The sequence below is a fragment of the Cervus elaphus genome, chromosome 13, assembly GCF_910594005.1.
Source record: "Cervus elaphus chromosome 13, mCerEla1.1, whole genome shotgun sequence".
NCBI classification, from domain to species: domain Eukaryota; kingdom Metazoa; phylum Chordata; class Mammalia; order Artiodactyla; family Cervidae; genus Cervus; species Cervus elaphus.
In genome coordinates this window covers 66,647,137-66,665,722 of record NC_057827.1, presented here as the reverse complement: position 1 = coordinate 66,665,722, position 18,586 = coordinate 66,647,137, and the positions used below count along the sequence as shown (strand labels likewise).

Genomic DNA, 18,586 nt, shown 5'->3' with positions numbered 1-18,586 from the left:
GACTCAGTGGAGGTGAGCCTGAAACTCCGGCAGACAGTGAAGGACAGGGAAGCCTGACCGGCTGCAGCCCGTGGGCTTGCAGAGCCGAGCATGACGTAGTGACTGAGCAACAACAGTCTGAAAGTCGCTGAGCCTGAATCCCTGTTTCTTCAAGAGACTGCAGGACCCTGGGCAACGAGGCCCTGGGCTGGCACGGGCTCTGGACACCGGGCCGTCTCTTGGTTCGTGAACTTCAGGGCTTCCTGATACCACTCATTTTAATTCATTTCAACATTGCAGTGAAAGGGCAAGAAAAGCTGTAACACTTCCTAAGACTAGATGTAAATCTGAATTGTCAAAGAACGAGTCTGACTTTGAATCCCATCCTTCCATAATAATGTTTTATTTAAAAATAAAACACAACAGACTCAAAATAGTAACTTTCCATTTTTACGTGATCGACACATTCCAACTGTGGATTATAAACCCTGGAGTTGGTACTGGAAATAAACCACAAGGAGCAGGGATTCTGAGAAACAGGGGCTTCTGATTTGGGTTCCATTCTCATTTGGGGGACCATGAAACTGAAAGTCACATTTCAGACTCTTTCTTCTGGGGTTGGTAAGGGCAGGCAGTCCCTGCTCAGGATCTAGGGATGGAAGAAAACCAGACAGTGTTGTACAAAGCCGTCTCCAGAGGGGCTCAGAGGACAGTCTCTGCGGGATGTAGGGAGAGGTAAAGGCTGACTTAAACTATTACTTCAGTACATCTCTCACCTATGAAGTTTTTTTTTTTTTTTTTCAGAAGCAAAAACTCAAATGCAGTGTGTCTCCCAGCACAGACAGCTAGAGCAGCTTGCCTGGTCTGAGGACAACATGGTCTTGCAGCCAGGAGAAGGCAGGGAAAGCCCCTAAGTCGCAGGAAAATGCTGGCCCAGCCTCAAGTCTCCATGTCCCTGCAGCCCTCCAGGCTTGCACCCTGGCCCTGGGGAGTCCTGACCATTGTCACCACAGTCTAGAGTGAGGTCATGGCAAGATTCCTTATGAAATGAGGTCGGAGTTCTCTGGTGCTCCATCAACGGGGGTGTGCTGAGGACACTTCTCATTTTTCTCAGGAGGTCAGATGTCCGCTTTTCGACACGCTCTTCTGAACCAGCACCAGCAGGCACTCAGCAGGCATCCCAGGCTGGCACCAAGCTAGCCAGAGAGCTTGCTTGCTTTTTCATCTGTCTTAAGTCCTCCTGAAAATGACTGTGTCCACCACTTACTAAGGCCTTACTGTTTCTCCAGCAGTCGTAGGCCCTAAGGAATCAAAGTTAGAAGCAGCTGGGATTGACAGACCGGATTAGAACTCATGGTCCAGTAGGGAAACAGAGCACGTAAACGTGTCTGCCAACCAGACTTCCTGTTCAAATGAACGTGGCCTTGGCATTCTCAGAGCTAGGTGTGTGTATGGAGGGCTGTGTCCACAGGTAACCTGATGGCGTCCCCCACGGCGCTCTCCTCCTTTTGCACTCACGGAACAGTTCACGGCAGCACCAGAGCACAGACCAAGCTTCCCGGGTGCTCAGCCCAGCACTCCTTCCCACTGTTCTCAGGGCTCCCCGGGAGAAGGGCAGCTGAGATCGCGCGGCCCGAGTGTGACCTCCCCATGAGTGCCCCCGTCCCCACCCCACCCCACCCACCTGCCTGTACCTGAACTGCTGTTTCTGATTCCAGCTGTACCTCCGACTTCCTATCTCAACGACAGTCTGTCCCGTTCCCTAAGCCAACGGTTCTCAAAATATGGTCCCCAGAAAACCTGAGAACTTACTGGACGCACACAAGTCCTCAGGCCCCACCCCAGACCTACTAGATCTGAAACTCTGGGGTGGGATTTTGTGAGTCCCCTGGGTGAATCTGTTGCATGCTACAGCTTGAGAACCAAGCTGACTTAAACTAAAAAGCTAAGTGAGCTCCTCTCGAGCACTGAGCCCCACCACGATGCCCTGGACCCCACACAAGTCCCCTGACTACAAAAGAAAGCCATCTATCTGGCCCCATGCAGCTGTCACAAAATGCAACCATGCTCAGCAAAACTCTTCAGGGCCGGCTGAAGCCGAAGCTTGAAGCAGGGCTACAAACCTCCCCCTTCTGCTCTATCTTCCCACTCCTCAGCTCGGCAGAGCAGTGGCCTCTAACTGGAGCCCTCCCAACTCATCAGACCCGCTCGAAGACCAGGCACCACCGCAGTGGGGGTGGGTCTCCCTATCCCTCTGTTCTCCCTCCGAAAGGCAAGGAAAGGCGCCACGTCTGCTCAAGGCTGAAGCTAGGGCTTACTCCATCTAGAACAAGTGCTAGCCATAAAACATGAACCTCACCCTTGTACTACTTTCTACAATTTATGATGCTCTTCCTAATTCTCACCAGGATCAGGAAGCCTGGACTAGAACCTGTGACTCTCGACTCATTCCCAATGACCTGTCAACTCTTAACCTGCCAGGCATTAAATAAATTCCTGTTGGTTACCTAACAGAGCTACCAAGAGCAGTAAGTCCTGGTCACGGTGTCACCTCATGTCATCAGAGCCTGTTGCCACACGGAAAGAATGCTCTCTGCTCAAACCCTGTCCATCAGAAATAACGCAGAGGCACGCTCTTACACAAAGGACAACTTCCTGGATGCAGAGCCCCAAGTTTACAGAAAGGGCGGGAACAACCTCTGTAGCCCCGCTTTTCCTTACAGAAAGCTGAAGAGTCTCTCGTCCTCTCCCTGGATTTTGATGAAAAGGTCTCCAGTTTCCTCTTACAAGCCATGAGAGGTGGTAATTCTATTCTTATTTTAATGTCTACTGCGGCTACATTTGGAAGGAATAAAAAAGGCCTGTGGAGGTTGCCACACATTCACTTCTCTGCCCGTCAAGATGGTATTTATGTTCAGTTCTAAATACACAGAAATTCCATCTGAGAAATGAGAAGCTGTCAGAGGTGAGACACAGACCCGCTGTCCTCCATATGCTCTGAAGAGGTGGAGGCCCGCACCAGAACAAGCCGGGAACCCCCCTCATCCCACCTCCTTTAGCCTCATTTCTGAGAAACTCTCTTTTCTGGAGCCCTCTCCCCACATTCATACCAGGGACAGATTCCCAGAGGAGAGATGAAAGAAAGAGAGGGAATAAGATTCACAAAAGACTCTAATTTGGAGCATTCATAATTACAGCAGCTGAAAAGCTTACGAAAGCAAAGAAGGAGCCTGTTCACGAAACACCATGAGGGCGCTTGCCAGAAAACTGCCCAGCCGCAACGAGACCACCGTCCACAATGAGCAAATCAGAGCCGAGATCAAATCGCGACCCAGCAGACACACTTGCAGGGTTTCCACCTTCATCGCTGCAATTAGCGATTTTTTTAAAGAGCTGTAAGGCTCCAGGAGTTTGACAAAGGAAGAAAAACAAAAGGCAGCAAGAGGCTCCATCTGGATGAGCAGTTCCTGGTCGGCATTCAGAACTCCACACCGGCACCAGCACAGCTCGGATGAAGCGCAAGGTGGGGTCCTCGCCACCTTCACACACCGTCAAACCGATTACCACGCTGCCTGGGTGCCTGCAGGCGACACCCCGGACCAGCACCGCCTCCACACGCCCACCCCCGCGACCGGGAGAAACCCCACCGTGGAAAAGAACCCTTCTTTTGTGAGGACCAGCCGGAGCCTGAGCTGTCATTACACAGCAAAAACCCAGCGAGAACAAAAACCCAGCGGCAGGCTGATGGAGAAAACCCAGGACATACCTGAATTCTTCAAATGCAAACATGACCTAGTCGGAGACAATTTCCTCAGACTGTCTGGGGGTCTTTCTGGTTCGGAGGACCACCATTTAGTCAGTCAGATGGTGCAAAGGTGCAGGAAAAAGAGGCGGGGTTTGCACACCCCCCAATATTCTGAAGTGAAAGGCTTTCTGCAGACAGGGGCCTGCAGCCTCCAGCTCCGCCAGCTGCTGACGAGCGGCAGCTAACAGGGGAGGCAGCTAAGGACCATGTGATCAATCCAGCAAGTCTGATTAATGCAGTGAGCACCGAGGCTCCAGGCTGGGAGCTGGATTAGCCGCGAGAAACAAGTGGAACCCCGGGCACGCCTGGGATCCTGCGGGAATCACAGAACACGCACGCCCCCACCAAACTGTATGGGGCCGGGGTGGGGGCCAGGGAGCCAGAGCTTAACGGAATGAGAGTAAGCCCTGCTCCCCTGAGCCCAGCCCGCTCACCTCACCCGCCCGTGGCCACTGCTGTGCTCAGGTTCAGATGTGAGGACCACCGTGGGCAGTGAACGTAGTGCAGACGGATCCCGGGCTACGTTTTACTGAAAACTCTTCAGGACTCTGTATTTCACCCTTCCACCATGAAAACGTTCTTTTAGCACAAACACAGAGGCCGCTCTGGAATCCCAGGAGTCATGGTTTCCGGCCAGCGCTCTGCCATGAGCATCACCCTGTAGGTCAGCCGCGAAGCGTGACCTCATTTTTCTCAGTCCTCGTTTACTGAGTATTTATCTCAGTATTTGTTTCCATACATAACATGGACCAGGCTTCAATTCCTTGAAGTACAAAAGCTGCTGTAACAGTTTCAGAACAGAAGTTAAGAAAAAGGAAACGACATGTCAGCCAAAGAAAGAGGAATGTTTACTGGAGGGCAGGGCCCGAGCTGCTGAGATCTGGCACGTGAGCAGAGGCTGTGTTCTGAAACTTGCCATCATTTGCAGATCTTTATAAAACAAGGAAGACAGATCTCAAAGGAAAACTTGAGTCACTCCTGATGGTCTCTCTCCCTCACAGCACAGACAGAATCAGGCGCCAGCTCTGACCCTGCCCAGGAAGGTTCCCCGGGGTCGGCCTCCCCGCTCGCGGCCCCGATGCTTCAGCCCTCCCCCTCAGCTCCCCACTTCCCCTTCACGTTAGTGACTGGTCTTCCTCGGTCCGTCTCTTCTCTAACCATCTGCCAGAGCCACTTTTCTTAGTCTGACTTTGCTGCTGTTCTTGTTCGGTCACTCAGTTGTGTCTGACTCTTTGTAACCCCTCAGACTGCAGCACGCCAGGCTTCCCTGTCCACCACCATCTCCTGGAGTTTGCCCAAATTCACGTCCACTGAGTCGGTGATGCTGTCTGACCATCTCATCCTCTGCTGCCCCCTTCTCCTTTTGTCTTCAGTCTTTCCCAGCATCAGGGTCTTTTCTAACAAGTCGGCTCTTCACATAAAGCCAAAGTATTGGAGCTTCAGCTTCAGCATCAGTCCTTTCAATGAATATTCAGGATTGATTTCCTTTAGGATTGACTGGTTTGATCTCCTTGCAATTCACAGGATTCTCAAGAGTTTTCTCCAGCACCACAGTTCAAAAGCATCAATTCTTTGGTGCTCAGCCTTCTTCATGGTTCAACTCTCACACCTGTGCATGACTACTAGGAAAACAATAGCTTTGACTATATGGACCTTTGTTGGAAAAGTGATGTCCCTGCTTTTTAATATGCTGTATAGGTTTGTCATAGCTTTCCTTCCAAGGAGCAAGTGTCTTTTAATTTCATGGCTGCAGTCACCATCTGCAGTGATTTAAGTCCAAGAGAATAAAACCTATCACTACTTCCATTTCCCCATGTATTTCCCATGAAGTGATGGGACCAGATTCCATGATCTCAAGTTTTCTGAATGTTGAGTTTTAGGGCAGCTTTTTCACTCTCCTCTTTCACCTTCATCAAGAGGCTCTTTAGTTCCTCTTCACTTTGTGCCATTAGAGTGGTATCGCTTGCATATCTGAGGTTGTTGATATTTCTCCTGGCAATCTGGATTCCAGCTTGTTTCATCCAGCCCAGCATCTCACAAGATGTACTCTGCATATAAGTTAAATAAGCACAGTGACAATATACAGCCTTGTCATACTCCTTTCCCAATTTGGAACCACTCAGTTGTTCCAGGTCCAGTTCTAACTGTTGTTATTTCTTGACCTGCATACAGGTTTCTCAGGAGATAGGTAAGACTGTCTGGTAGTCCGGTCTCATTAAAAAGTTTTCAGAGTTTGTTGTGATTCACACAGTCAAAGGCTTTAGTGTGGTCAATGATGTTTTTCTGGAATCCCCTTGCTTTCTCTATGATCCAGTGAATGTTGGCAACTTGATCTCTGGTTCCTCTGCCTTTTCTAAATCCAGCTTGAGCATCTGGAAGTTCCCTGTTCACATACTGCTGAAGCCTGGCTTGAAGGATTTTGAGCATTACTTTAGTTGTATGTGACATGAGCGCAACTGTCCAATAGTCTGAACATTCTTTGGCATCGCCCTTCTTTGGGACTGGAATGAAAATTGACCTAGACAGTATGCTGTCTAGGTTGGTCACAGCTTTGCTTTCAAGGAGCAAGTGTCTTAATTTCATGGCTGCAGTCACCATCTGCAGTGATTTTGGAGCCCCCCAAAATAAAGTCTCTCACTGTTTCCACTGTTGCCCCATTTATTTGCCATGAAGTGATGGGACCGGATGCCATGATCTTAGTTTTCTGAATGTTGAGTTTTAAGCCAGTTTTCTCACTCTCTTCTTCACTTTCATCATGGTGAAAAATCGCCAAAACCTAGCACCAAGTGTATGTGAGTCCTCAATTTACTGACAAGATGGTTAAGTAACTTGCCCATGATCATATGGCTACGAAGTGCAGAGCAATGACCTTGGCCAAGGTAGGTTTAATGCCAACGTCTTTAACCCTTGTGCCCGCTTCGGGTCCCAACACCAAAGAGCCAAGTGCCTCAGGCCACCTCCAGAAGAGGACGTCTCCCGCTAACTGGCAGGCAGCCTGTGGTCCTGAGACCAGGCTGGGATGTGGCACCCTTCCGGCCAGCCCTGGCAAATCCCCAGATTATACAGCCAGACGGGAGACCACTGAGGGCTGACAGAGGGGTCTGGCTGCTCAGGAGGAAGGCTGAGAACCCGAGGTGACAGGCCTTGGGACCAAACCGGGAAGGAGTCTGACTCAAAGACTGGGCACCTCCCCCGACCACTTGACAACTGGCGACCCCAAGGGTCAGGAACAGGGACCGCCGACCGCTCCACTGCTCTCCAGAGGGCGCTTCTGAGAGCACACGGTGCGTAAGAACGAGGTATCCTAGGCCACTCGAGGCTCGGACGAAGCATGCTCCTGCTCTGGGACTTCCACTCCCTCTGCAGCCTTCGTTTTTCTGTATCATGTAACTGGGACACGGAACTGATATGAACACAGAACGGATAAAAACAGAAGAGCCCCAGACTCCCTGCTACCTGGTTTGGCCCTCCCTCCACTAGGACCAGCCCCGACTCCTCCTGGAAACACCGGGCCTAAGAGACCTGGCAGTCCCATCCGTGCTGGACTTTGGGGGGCGGGGGGCTCCCCAAACTACAAACTGTCAAGCTCATCCTCGACACTCTGAACTCCCTTCCTCTTTCCAGGCTCTCCCTAAGGACAAAGCCTCCTGACCGGGCCCGGCTGTCCCAGCAGAGCGCCGACCTGCTGCACTTACTGGCTGTGCCAGCCGCCTGAGGCTTCCCCAGAGAAACTGATGCGGAGATGATGGGCTGAAAACACAGTCATTGAGAGGAGGTGTCCCCAGGTCCCCGACAGTCTTGGAAAGCTACACAAGCAGCATGTCTGAAACCCCTGTCCGCGGCGTGCCACACATATGCTCAGAGTGCCTGCAGCCGGTCTCTCCATGTGAAACGGCCCATTTCCCGAGAAAGAGAACTCACGATCTCCTCGCTGGCACTGAGTCCGCATCCCAGCTCCTGTACAGACAAGCTGGGTTTCAGGCCCGGAGGCCCCGTGAGCCTGGGACCTCACACCAATGTTTCCTCTCCTGCTTGTCTTAGCATGTGAGGTTTTCAGGTTTACGGAACTGTGACGAACGTGCAGCAACATAAACAGGGCATCCGAACAGAGGCTAGCGCCCCTGCCGTGTGAGCAGGAACGCTCTGACACCCTCGGGCCTGCTCACCTGCTGCTGAGCTCCGCACATAACAAGCAGGAGGGGACGTACAGGAAGTCAGCCACAGGCAAGACTGAAAACCCAACTCCGGTCTCCCGGCCTGGCCGCGCGTGCTCCTCTGAGCAGGCGGCTGAGCCTAACAAGGTCCGTGGCCTTTGCTGTCTCCACCCCCCCCGCTCACCTCCCTGCCCTCTGACCCCTTCCTGCAGTCACCCCAGCACCTCCCAGTTGAACCCCATAACCCTTCCTCACTGTCTGCAGGGTGGAGTCAGCACCCAGCCCCACCTTCCTCGCCGACCCACCTCCCACCCTGCCAACCCGGGACCCTGATGCAGGGGGTCTCCCCGCCTCCGCCCCACAGAGGTTATGGACAGTGGGGTTCCGAGCCCAGTTCTATGACTACCTGCCTGGGGAGCCTTGGGAAGACAAGGCTCTCCCCCATCTGCGCCTCAGTCCTCTGACCTGAGAACGGGGATGACAGCGGGTGTAGGGACGCTGCAGAAAGGAGGTGATGGCACACCTCAACCCCCTCCATGCCGGTGACATGACTGCGCATTCCCCTCCTGACCACAGCCAGCCTACAGGAAGCTCAAAACTGCAATTCCTATGACAAGCAAGAGCTATTTTCTAAAAATCTCACATAGCAGCTGGTGCTGAGGAGTAACCTCTGTCCTTCCTGTGTCCTAGGTCTCTGACCAGGTGAGAGTCCCTGGGGATGGGGGGAAGGCGGCTGGCAAGAGCAGAGACAGGAGTCTGGCGCCTCACCACCTCCATCAGGAACGTGTGGACGATGCAGGTGAAACGACATGTTTGCTGTGCGAACACAACTTCGAGAGAAACTCGTCACAGTCTGGAGCCACCAGCTCTGACGTCTACTCTGAGCTGGTGGGGAGCCCACGGGCAGTGACCCTGTTTTCAGTCCTTTCTAAGCCTTCACAAGGCAGAGCACATTCCCAGCCACAGAGCAGGTCTTTGGTCAGAAATGTTCTGAATGCACTTTTGCTCCAGTTGAATTAACCTTTCAAAAAAATTAAAAACAAACAGAACCCCCACTTTCTTGAACCAATAGGAAACGTGTGAATCTCACACTCTGAACAAATTCCTCCTCCCCAAATCATGTCAGTCACCTGAATTCCTATAGTGACACCTAACTTAAAAACAGAAGTTTTAAATAAATAAAACCATCCCTAACCTCCATTTCAAGAATTCTATTTTTAAAAAAGTACTCTACCATTAAGCAAACACAATCACAATCCATTTTCATCTACCACTGCTCACGAGCAGTTCACCCGTAATCACTTCTGCATTCCCGTCTTCATCAACCTCTCACCCAATCAGCACTCTCTAAGCACCAGTACCAGGTTACTGAAAACTATCCTTGCATTCCCTCAACAACTTTCTCAGGGAAAAGCTAAAGCCCCTAGTTACACATTCTAATGAAGAAAGTCAGACAATAAATGAATAAGATAAAGATGGTAAAACAGGGTTAAGTACCAGCGTGACAGAGGGGCTACTGAACTTAGAAGAGGTGACAGGAAAGGCCCGTCTCAGGGAGGGGGCGCTGAGCTGAGATCCAATGACTAGTGGGGACAGCTGTAAAAATACCAGGGACGATCAGCATCAGCAGACAACACAGCCGGTACAGAGGCCCAAGGCGGGAGGAGACTGGCTTGGTTTCCGCCCCTTTCCCCAGTGTGGCTGGACCAGGAAGGAAGGGAGTAGAGGGAGATGGAGACAGAGGGGAAGCACGGCTTTATGACAGGGAAGCTGCTCAACAGCCTTAGACAATGGCCTAACAGGAGCTGATTGTCGTTTTTAGGGGGAAATGGGAGAGGCTTCCCAGGCAGCTCAATGGTAAAGAATCAGCCTGCTCATGCAGGAGATGCAGATTCGAGCCCTGGGTCGGGGAGATCCCCTGGAGAAGGAAATGGCAACCCACTCGAGTATTCTTGCCTGGAGAACGCCGTGGACAGAGGAGCCTGGCGGGCTGCAGTCGACACTCGCACAGAGTCGACAGGACTGAGCACAGAAGCGTGAGCACGTGGGAGCGGCGGCAGGCCCTGTGGAGGGAAGAGACGATGCAGTGTGGACCTGGGGCAGGGGTGGGGACGGGCAGGGGGCTAGAGAGTGGTGGATGGGTTTGGAGCATGTTTTAGAGTCTTTTTAGAGTTTGAGTAGGCTCCAGGAATTGGTGATAGACAGGGAAGCCTGGCGTGCTGCAGTTTATGGGGTCGCAAAGAGTCGGACACGACTGAACTGAACTTAGAGTCTTTAAAAAATTTTTTAAATTTATTTAACTTTTGGCTGCGCTTGGTCTTTGCTGCTTTGCTCGGGCTTTCTCCGAGCAAAGTGGCGATGGGACTACTCTTCCTGCGGTGCACAGGCCTCTCACTGCAGAGGCTTCTCTTACCGCAGCACAGCCTCTGGGTGCGTGGGCTTCAGCAGGGGCAGCATGCGGGCTCAGCAGCGGCTGCTCCCGGGCTCCAGAGCGCGGGCTCAGCAGTGGTGGCGCAAGGACTTGGCTGCATGTGGGATCTTCCTGGACCAGGGATCGAACTCACGGCCCCTGCGTTGGCAGGAGGATTCTTACCTGCTGTGCCACCAGGGAAGTCCGTAGTGTCTTTTTCACAACTCAGTTGTTTCATGAATTACTAATGAAGTAAAGACTGAAAATATTTCAACAGAAATACTAAGACACCACCAGGACCATGAACAGAAGGAAGAGAGGAGGCCTGGCCTAGTCTTTACTGGAGGGCCTGGCACAGAAAGTCAGTCAATAAGTATCTGTTGAATTAACAAATCAGCAGCTGGCAGATTTAGAGAAGACTTCATAAAAAAAGACGGAATTGGGTCAAGTCAGCAGTCCTCTTTCCGGTGCAAGCGTCAACTCAAAGGGCAGATTATTCTTTTGAATGAACAAGTGCAGCTGCGCCAATGTCACCCAGATAGGCAGAAATTTGCCAAGAAGAATCTTACCAGGAATAGAGGGAGATCAAGATATAAATGCGTGTAAAACCAATGTCCCCATTCAATCAAGAAGTGTCTCCTGGGTACCTATTGTGTGTCCAGCACTGATCCACCCGAGTGGGGGGGCTGGGGGGCAGGGCAGTGAGGGAAGATTCAGGCACATTTCAGGTCTCTCCAACAGTCAGGAACAGACCACAAAGACTCCAAAACTACAGCCTGAGAGTCGCACCAGTGACTTGGCGTGACCGCAGTCTGGAGCCAGGCTGCAGGTCTTTTCCCTACTTCAGTTCACTGTTCTTACCAGAATCCTCTCGAATCTGGGTTCCGTCACGTAGCTGCTGACGAGCATGGAGTGGGAAGGGCTGGGCTGTGGTCCCAGCTCCACTCCTCAGCAGTCAAGCACCCGTGACTTCACTGGAGTCTCAACGTGCTCACCTGTAAAGTGGGGACAGCCACTGCTGCCCCGCTCCCTCACAAGGAAACAGAGAGGATCAGATACAACAATCGGTGTGCCAGTGTTCTGTAACGTGCTATATAAGTCAGTAACGATGCTGGTCTTCACAACAAAAGAAATGACCCCTCTCTACTCTGGGCCATCTGAGATCTTGATAAAGCAGGAGTTTTAGAGTTAGAGGATCCATAAATGCAATGTACTACCTGGGTGACCAAGAGGATTCAGACTTCGGGAGTCCAGGGCTGAGAGGACCTAGACTCCCGCTCCTGGGTGAGCCACCTGAGACGCTCATCTCCTCCACATGCACTCTCTTCTGTCAAAGTATAATCTTCAAAAAGCTAAACAGTTAACTCTCAGGCCAATATATAGTATGCATGGATCAAGTCAGTCCTTCATGAGGCAAAAAGCAGGATGGCAAAGATGGTTCAAATACAACAAAAGAAACACATGTGAACTTGGTGGGAAAAAAAAGAATGCTGTAATAATCTTGCCAAGTTGATACAAAACTGGCTAATGTCCTACAGAGCAATTAAACTATAACCTTTGAGGTTATCTTTCCTACTGAACAGAAATCATTAAGCTCTAATGGACAATAAAAATCACTTTTCACTTATCGATTTTTTTACAAGTTAAAATCTAACTTTACAAAAGTCAGATACTCCTTAGATCGGCTTATTAGATAATGCTCTTGAGTGACCTTGGAAAGGCACACAATAATCATTTTGCCTTTTCTCCAAGTTTTAGGTAATTTTCCTAAAGCATCTCTACAATATCTAAACCTAGCTTATTATCCATTCCAACGGACTGGTTGTAATGGATAAGAACCTGTTCTTTCCTATCTGGTCCATTTTTGCTTCTGCTTCATTTACATCCTCTTAATTTGTAAAAAAAAAAAATAAAATAATAATAATCCTTCAAATAATTGAAGTCAGTTCTAAATTATTGCTTAGTCTTCCTTGGTCAAATTATCTTGAAATTTGGGGGGCCTTGTTTTCTAGAATTTCCAGTTTTCAGTGCTTCTCTGAATTCTCTCCACTACCGCACCGTGAGTCGTCTTTAAAGACAAAAAGGGAAATGTGATTCATCAGAGCTGATTCAGAGCCCCCTCCCCCAGGCTCTGGCTATTCTGAGGCAGTTACCATAATTAACTCTAATTTCCTAACTTCACATACCCACCCCTATCACTCCTTTCTTTCCAATATAACAGTGCTTGGAAGTCACAAACCAAGCCCACTCCAAAGAGGCACATATAAACCCAACCCACACAAACTGGCACAATAATATGAAGTCAAAGAAAAAAATCGAATGAATCAGGGAATGTCTTGTTCATATCTGTATTTTCCACAGAGGCTAGGGAATTAGCATGAATAAACAAACAGATTAATTAATTAACTGTTCTAAAGAACTGAAAGAATGAATGGATTCCAAAGGCTTTGGCCTGTTAAGTGTCTCTTAAGAGCCTAAGTGAGGAAGGGAATTTCCGGGGACTGGTCTAGTGGGAACCTTCAGAAACAGAGATGGTTTTAGCGCCTTCAGGCTGGCTTACAGACAGACGGGGTGGCATATAAACAGTGTCTGTCTCCCACTTCTAGAGGCTGGAAGTCCGAGAGCAGAGGGCCAGTGTGGTCAGGCGAGGTCCCTCTTCCAGATCATGCACATTCACTGTGCTTGGTCCTCACAGAGTGGACAGAAGCAGGGGGCTCTGTGTAGGTCCCTCACAAGGGCACGGACCCCACTTCTGAGGGCTCCACCCTTAGGCCCCACCTCCCTGACACCATCACATAACGTGAATCTTGGAAAGAAAGTGAAAGTGTTAGTCATTCAGTCGTGTCTGACTCTTTGTGACCCCATGGACGGCAGGCCACCCGGCTCCTCTGTCCACGGAATTCTCCAGGCAAGGATACTGGAGTGGGGTGCCATTTCCTTCTCCAGGGGATCTTCCCAACCCAGGGGTCGAACTCGGTTCTCCCACTCTGCAGGAAGACTCTGCCCACTGAGCCACCAGGGCAGCCCTGGTGAATCCTGAGGGGGAACACAAACATTCACGTCACAGCAGAGACCCAGTGAGTGAACACCGGGGCTTCCGACACCTTCTGGCAAGGCAGGGATGAAGATATTTTACCTGGAAGCAGGGAAGTAACAGACAGGGGTAAACGCGTATATGTGAAAACCACCACACAGGTCTGAGGGGACCCATGCCGGCAGTTGTCTCTATGTCGTGAACACCTCGGGTCTGCAGTCTGGGCTCCAACCCTGGCCACTCGAATCCTTCCTAATCTACAAGGACGAAAAAGGAAAACATTCATTTAACAAACGTTGATGGCAGCGATGATGACAATGAAATTGCATGAATATATGCCTAAGAGAGGTTCATTTCAGAAGTCCTGCTTTAGATAAATGCATTTTTACCCCCTCTAAAAGCTAGTCTTTCTTTCGCATGTATTATTTCTGATAAGCTTTCTCTATTTCTGATTTCCCACTAACATGTACAGGGTGGTATTTTTCCTCATCCAAAATAGCACTGCTTCTTAGTTTCCAAAAGAGTTTCATCGGCATGAATCTTGCAGTGGTGTTTATATTCCTTCTTACAAAGAGCTCCGACACTCAGCATAAAACCCTGGTGTTTAAATTAATAGGTATGAGAACAAACTGATTAAGGGCCTTCCCATGGATTACTAATGCTGAGCTGGGATTTGTTAGGTAGCTGACTAACTTTGGAACTGCAGTTCTTTTTTAAAAGATGTATTCTTGCTAACATAAAAAAATGAGCACTTGACCATTTTCTAAGCCTCACTCTCAAACCATTCATCTCTCTTAAGATACTACCTTCCGTGGACCCCACAGTAAATACTGAATAAAAGAAAGAACAGAGGGCAAAAAGAACCCAGGCATTAAATGAACCAAATCTCAAGAGCCACTGTCTGCCAGGAGTACGACACAGATTTTGAAGGATTTCATAGTTTTCACTGATGAGAAAAATGGTCTAAGAAAAATGTCAGCCTGATCTTCTCACTTTGACCAAAGAGAAAAACACAGCACCCCATCTAGGGTCAGGCTTCCCTGGTGGCTCAGATGGTAAAGAATCCGCCTGCCAAGGCAAGAGGCCCAGGATCGACCCCTGGGTCGGGAAGGTCCCCTGGAGAAGGGAATGGCTACCCGCTCCAGTGTTCTTGCCTGGAGAATCCCAGGGACAGAGGAGCCTGGCGGGCCACAGTCCACGGGGTCGCACAGAGCCGGATGCGGCTGAGAAACCAACCCTGCCCCTTTCCTGTCTGGGGTCACTGGCAACTTCAGAGCTGGGATTGGACCTGAAGTCTCCTGACCACCCTTCAGTGCTTTCCTTCATATCAGGGGCTCTCAAAAGCGGGGGTCCTGGGCCAGCAGCGTCAGCATCACCCGGCATCAAAGAGGAAACCCTCAGCCCTCTCCCCAGACTAAATGAGTCGGAGACTTTGGCAGGATGGAACCCAGCAAGCTGTATTTTTAACAAAGCTATCCAGGGGAGTGTGATTCGTGGTCAGGTTGCAGAACCACTGACCGCTCCAACACCAGTGATTCTCACTTGGAGGGTGGGGAGGGGGCATTCTGTCCTTCCCCTCTAAAGAACAAGTTAGGACCCAAAGGGCGTGAAGATGTTGATTCCTTTATTACTTAAAACAGCAAAAAACTAGAAATAAACTAAGCATACTCAACAAGGGACTGGTCAAATAAAAGTACAGTATACACAAAGAGAGAGATCTACATTAACCGCCAAGACATTACTACTGTTGAGTAAAAATATTAGAGGATTATCACAAATTGTGAATTATTGTATGATAAACACCTCCTCAAGTCACACAATAAAGCAAGTTATAGACAGGCATGCAGTGTACTGTCCCTCATGCGCCACCACGTACAGGCACACCACAGAGACTGGGTGTTCAGCTCCAGATCACCGCAGTAAAGAGAATATCCAAATAAAGCGAATCACCCAAATTCTTTGGTTTCTCAGTGCACATAAAAGTCACATTTACACTACAGCCTGCGAAGTGTACAAGAGCACCGTCTGAAAAAAATGTACATACTTTAGCTCAGAAACACTGTATGACTTAAAAACTCTAGCCATCATCTGAGACTTCAGTGAGTTGTAGCAGAACAAAGATCACTGACCACGTAACAAATACAGTAATGATAAGTAAAGTGTGAGATACTGCGAGAATCACCGAAATGTGGCAGAGACATGAAGGGAGCAAAGGCTGCTGGGAAAATGGCGCCAAGAGACCTGCTTGGCCCAGGGTTGCCACAAACCTTCCATTTGTAAAAAAAAAAACCGAAAGAAAAAAAAATGCAGTATCTGCAAACTGCGGTAAAACAAGGTCAGCTTGTCCATCACATACCACAACCCAGCACAGGACCTACAGCTCAGCCTTCAGATGCAGAGCTCCCCATCATGGGGCAGGTCACTGCACGACTGTCAACGTCAGCTTCTTTCTGAGTAGAGTGGGGTGACACCGTCATCTCACGGGCTTTAGGTGAGAATCAAACAACACGCTGCATGTGAAGCCACTAGGAAACAGCTCTTAGGCAGAGCTGCTACATTATTATTGCGCTTTTTTCTGCATATATGGGCCTAGAGAAATGTTTAGAAGTGTGTTGGCCAAAATGCTAAAACTGTTTATCACCAGGGGATTGACATGCCCTGGTAATCTGCACTTCATTTTTTCGTGTAACTTCCTATATTGCTGAATTTTTACAATGAATAGGTATGGTTTTTATAAAAACAACAACACTATTTTATATATATCCTCCTCGGTTCAGTCGCTTCATCGTGTCAGGCTCTTTGCGACCCCATGGACTGCAGCACACCAGGCCTGCCTGTCCATCACCAACCCCCAGAGCTTGCTCAAACTCATGTCCATTGAGTCGGTGATGCCATTCAGCCATCTCATCCTGTTGTCCCTTTCGCCTCCTGCCTTCAGTATTTCCCAGCATCAGGGTCTTTTCTAATGAATCAGTTCTTTGCATCCAGTGGCCAAAGTGTTGGAGCTTCAGCTTCAGCATTAGTCCTTCTAATGAATATTCAGGACTGATTTCCTTTAGGACTGACTGGTTGGATCTCCTTGCAGTCGAAGGGACTCTCAAGAGTCTTCTCCAACACCACAGTTCAAAAGCATCAACTCTTTGGTGCTCAGCTTTCTTTATGATCCAACTCTCACATCCATACATGACTACTGGAAAAATCATAGCCTCATACAGATAATGCTCTCAATTCTAACAGATTTCATGAGACAGGCAATATCTCAAATTAGAGCAAGTTGTGGAGCCTGAGACTCTAGGCCTGAAACACTACCAGGCACAGAATAAACACCTGTCGAATGAATGAAGGAACAGACGAATTGAGAGGCAAGAGAGTGCAGCAGTGCTGAGTTCTGGAGCCACACAACAGCTGAATTTAAATACCAGTTCTGGGGACTTCCCTGGTGGTTCAGTGGCTAAGACTCCACATTCCCAATACAGGGCGCCTGGGTTCGATCCCTAGTCAGGGAACTGGATCCCACATACTGCAACTAGGAGTTCACAAGCTGCAAAGACGACTCAGCACAGCTAAATAAAGGGCTTCCCTTGTGGCTCAGTGGGTGAAGAATCCACCTGCAATGCAGGAGAACTGGGTTCGATCCCTGAGTTGGGAAGATCCTCTGGAGAAAGGAAAGGCTACCCACTCCAGTATTCTGGCCTGGAGAATTCCATGGACTGTACAGACCATGGGTCACAAAGAGTTGGACACGACCGAGCAACGTTCACTTTCACAGCTAAATAAATACTTGAAAAAAAAAAAATCCAGATTTTCAAATATCAGTTCTGTCACTTCCTAGCTGTTAAGCTTGAACAACTTATTTTAACCCCTTTGATCCTCAGTTTCTTCATTTGTATAATGGGATTATACCAACTCAAGACTATTATGTGGATTAAATAGTGAAGGACAGGGAAGCCTGGCATGCAGCAGTTCACTGGAGTCACCAAGAGTCGGACACGACTTAGTGACTGAACAACAACAAATGAGGCAGTGAACGGGAAAGCAGTTTGCATTTAGCAGAAGTTCAGTAAAGGTGAGCTCTTCTGTCTGTGAGTGCCAGGCCTGCTGATGACAGACTGTGTGACACTGGACAGGTTGTTTCTGAGTCTGTTTTTATAGCTATAAAGTGAGTATAATGTTTACTTACTCTGTGGGATGCTGTGATAATTATGTAAAAGTTTTCTGTACAGTATAAGGCACTATAAATGGGAAGACTTATTACTATGATTATTATGGGAGCTTTTTGGGTCGATTTATTTTACAGCCTCTTGGCTCCAATAAACTTAAGTAGCCTTTAAAACCCGAGAACCATGCGGATTTTATTAATTAGTACTAATTTACTGACCTTCATGAGCTTTCCTAGAATACCCTAATCCCTGTCTACCTGAAAATAAAGTCTGCCTTGATCTGACTGGAATCAGAGTCTCTCAAGAAACCCTGGTCCAGGCCAGGCCGCACAGCACGGAACCGAGGGGCCGCCCCCAGTGCGGGGTGCTTGTGGTTTTGCTCTGCTGGCAACGGTTCTCCTTGCTTCTTCCTGCTGTTTAAGAGGAAGGACCAACTGATCCCGGGAGCCTCCGGCTGAAACCCTTACCTCACAGACACACCCAGTCTCCGGCTGGGAAGCACCTCAGTGACTGCCAGCATCCACAGAACGCTTCAGAGGCGTTTCTCCAGCACTGTCCTCCACGGCCAAAGAAGCCCCTGCCACAGTGAGCAAGGTGGGGCTATCATCCTGACTGTTCCGAGGGGGAAGCCACAGACCTGAGGGGTTAGGAGGTTTGCCGTGGCCAGAGTCGAGCCTTATCCTGCCAGCCCTGCTTGCTAACAGAAAGGGACCTCACACAGTACTTCCATTTGGGAAAGGTGTGGCCGGAGGGAGAAGAAAGCAGGCCTTCTGTCCTGCTTCATCGGGGTCAGGCCAGAGGCTGAGCCCAGGAGCAGAGTCTGCAGCTTCCTTCACTCCTCCCGTTGATCACCTCATGCTGACTTATTCTGCCCTGACTGTGGATGTCCGGCACCCTGAAGAGCTCTGTTCTGAGTCAGAAAGCTCCACAGAACCACAGAAGCCGCACCGTAATGGGCCTTGGACATCATTTAGTTCGATCCTCTCCTTTCACAGATAGATCAGCGTTTGACAATGAGGCTCTGAGGAGAGAAATGATTCACCA

General features: G+C 49.4%; 1 protein-coding gene across 5 annotated transcripts in view; it reads right to left on the bottom strand.

The window, feature by feature from the left end:
• Positions 1-18,586, bottom strand: part of EVL (Enah/Vasp-like) — a 140,782-nt gene that overhangs the window by 99,364 nt on the left and 22,832 nt on the right. The window contains exon 1 of one of the 5 annotated variants that reach the window (XM_043922432.1): positions 3,746-3,932. The exons of 1 other annotated variant lie outside the window; for it this stretch is intronic. In XM_043922432.1, the coding sequence (XP_043778367.1) occupies positions 3,746-3,768 (23 nt within the window). In that variant the 5' untranslated portion in view covers positions 3,769-3,932. Of the gene's footprint in view, positions 1-3,745; positions 3,933-18,586 lie in introns of those variants that run through there. 3 more of the 5 variants (XM_043922426.1, XM_043922433.1, XM_043922429.1) reach the window with 3 other exon arrangements.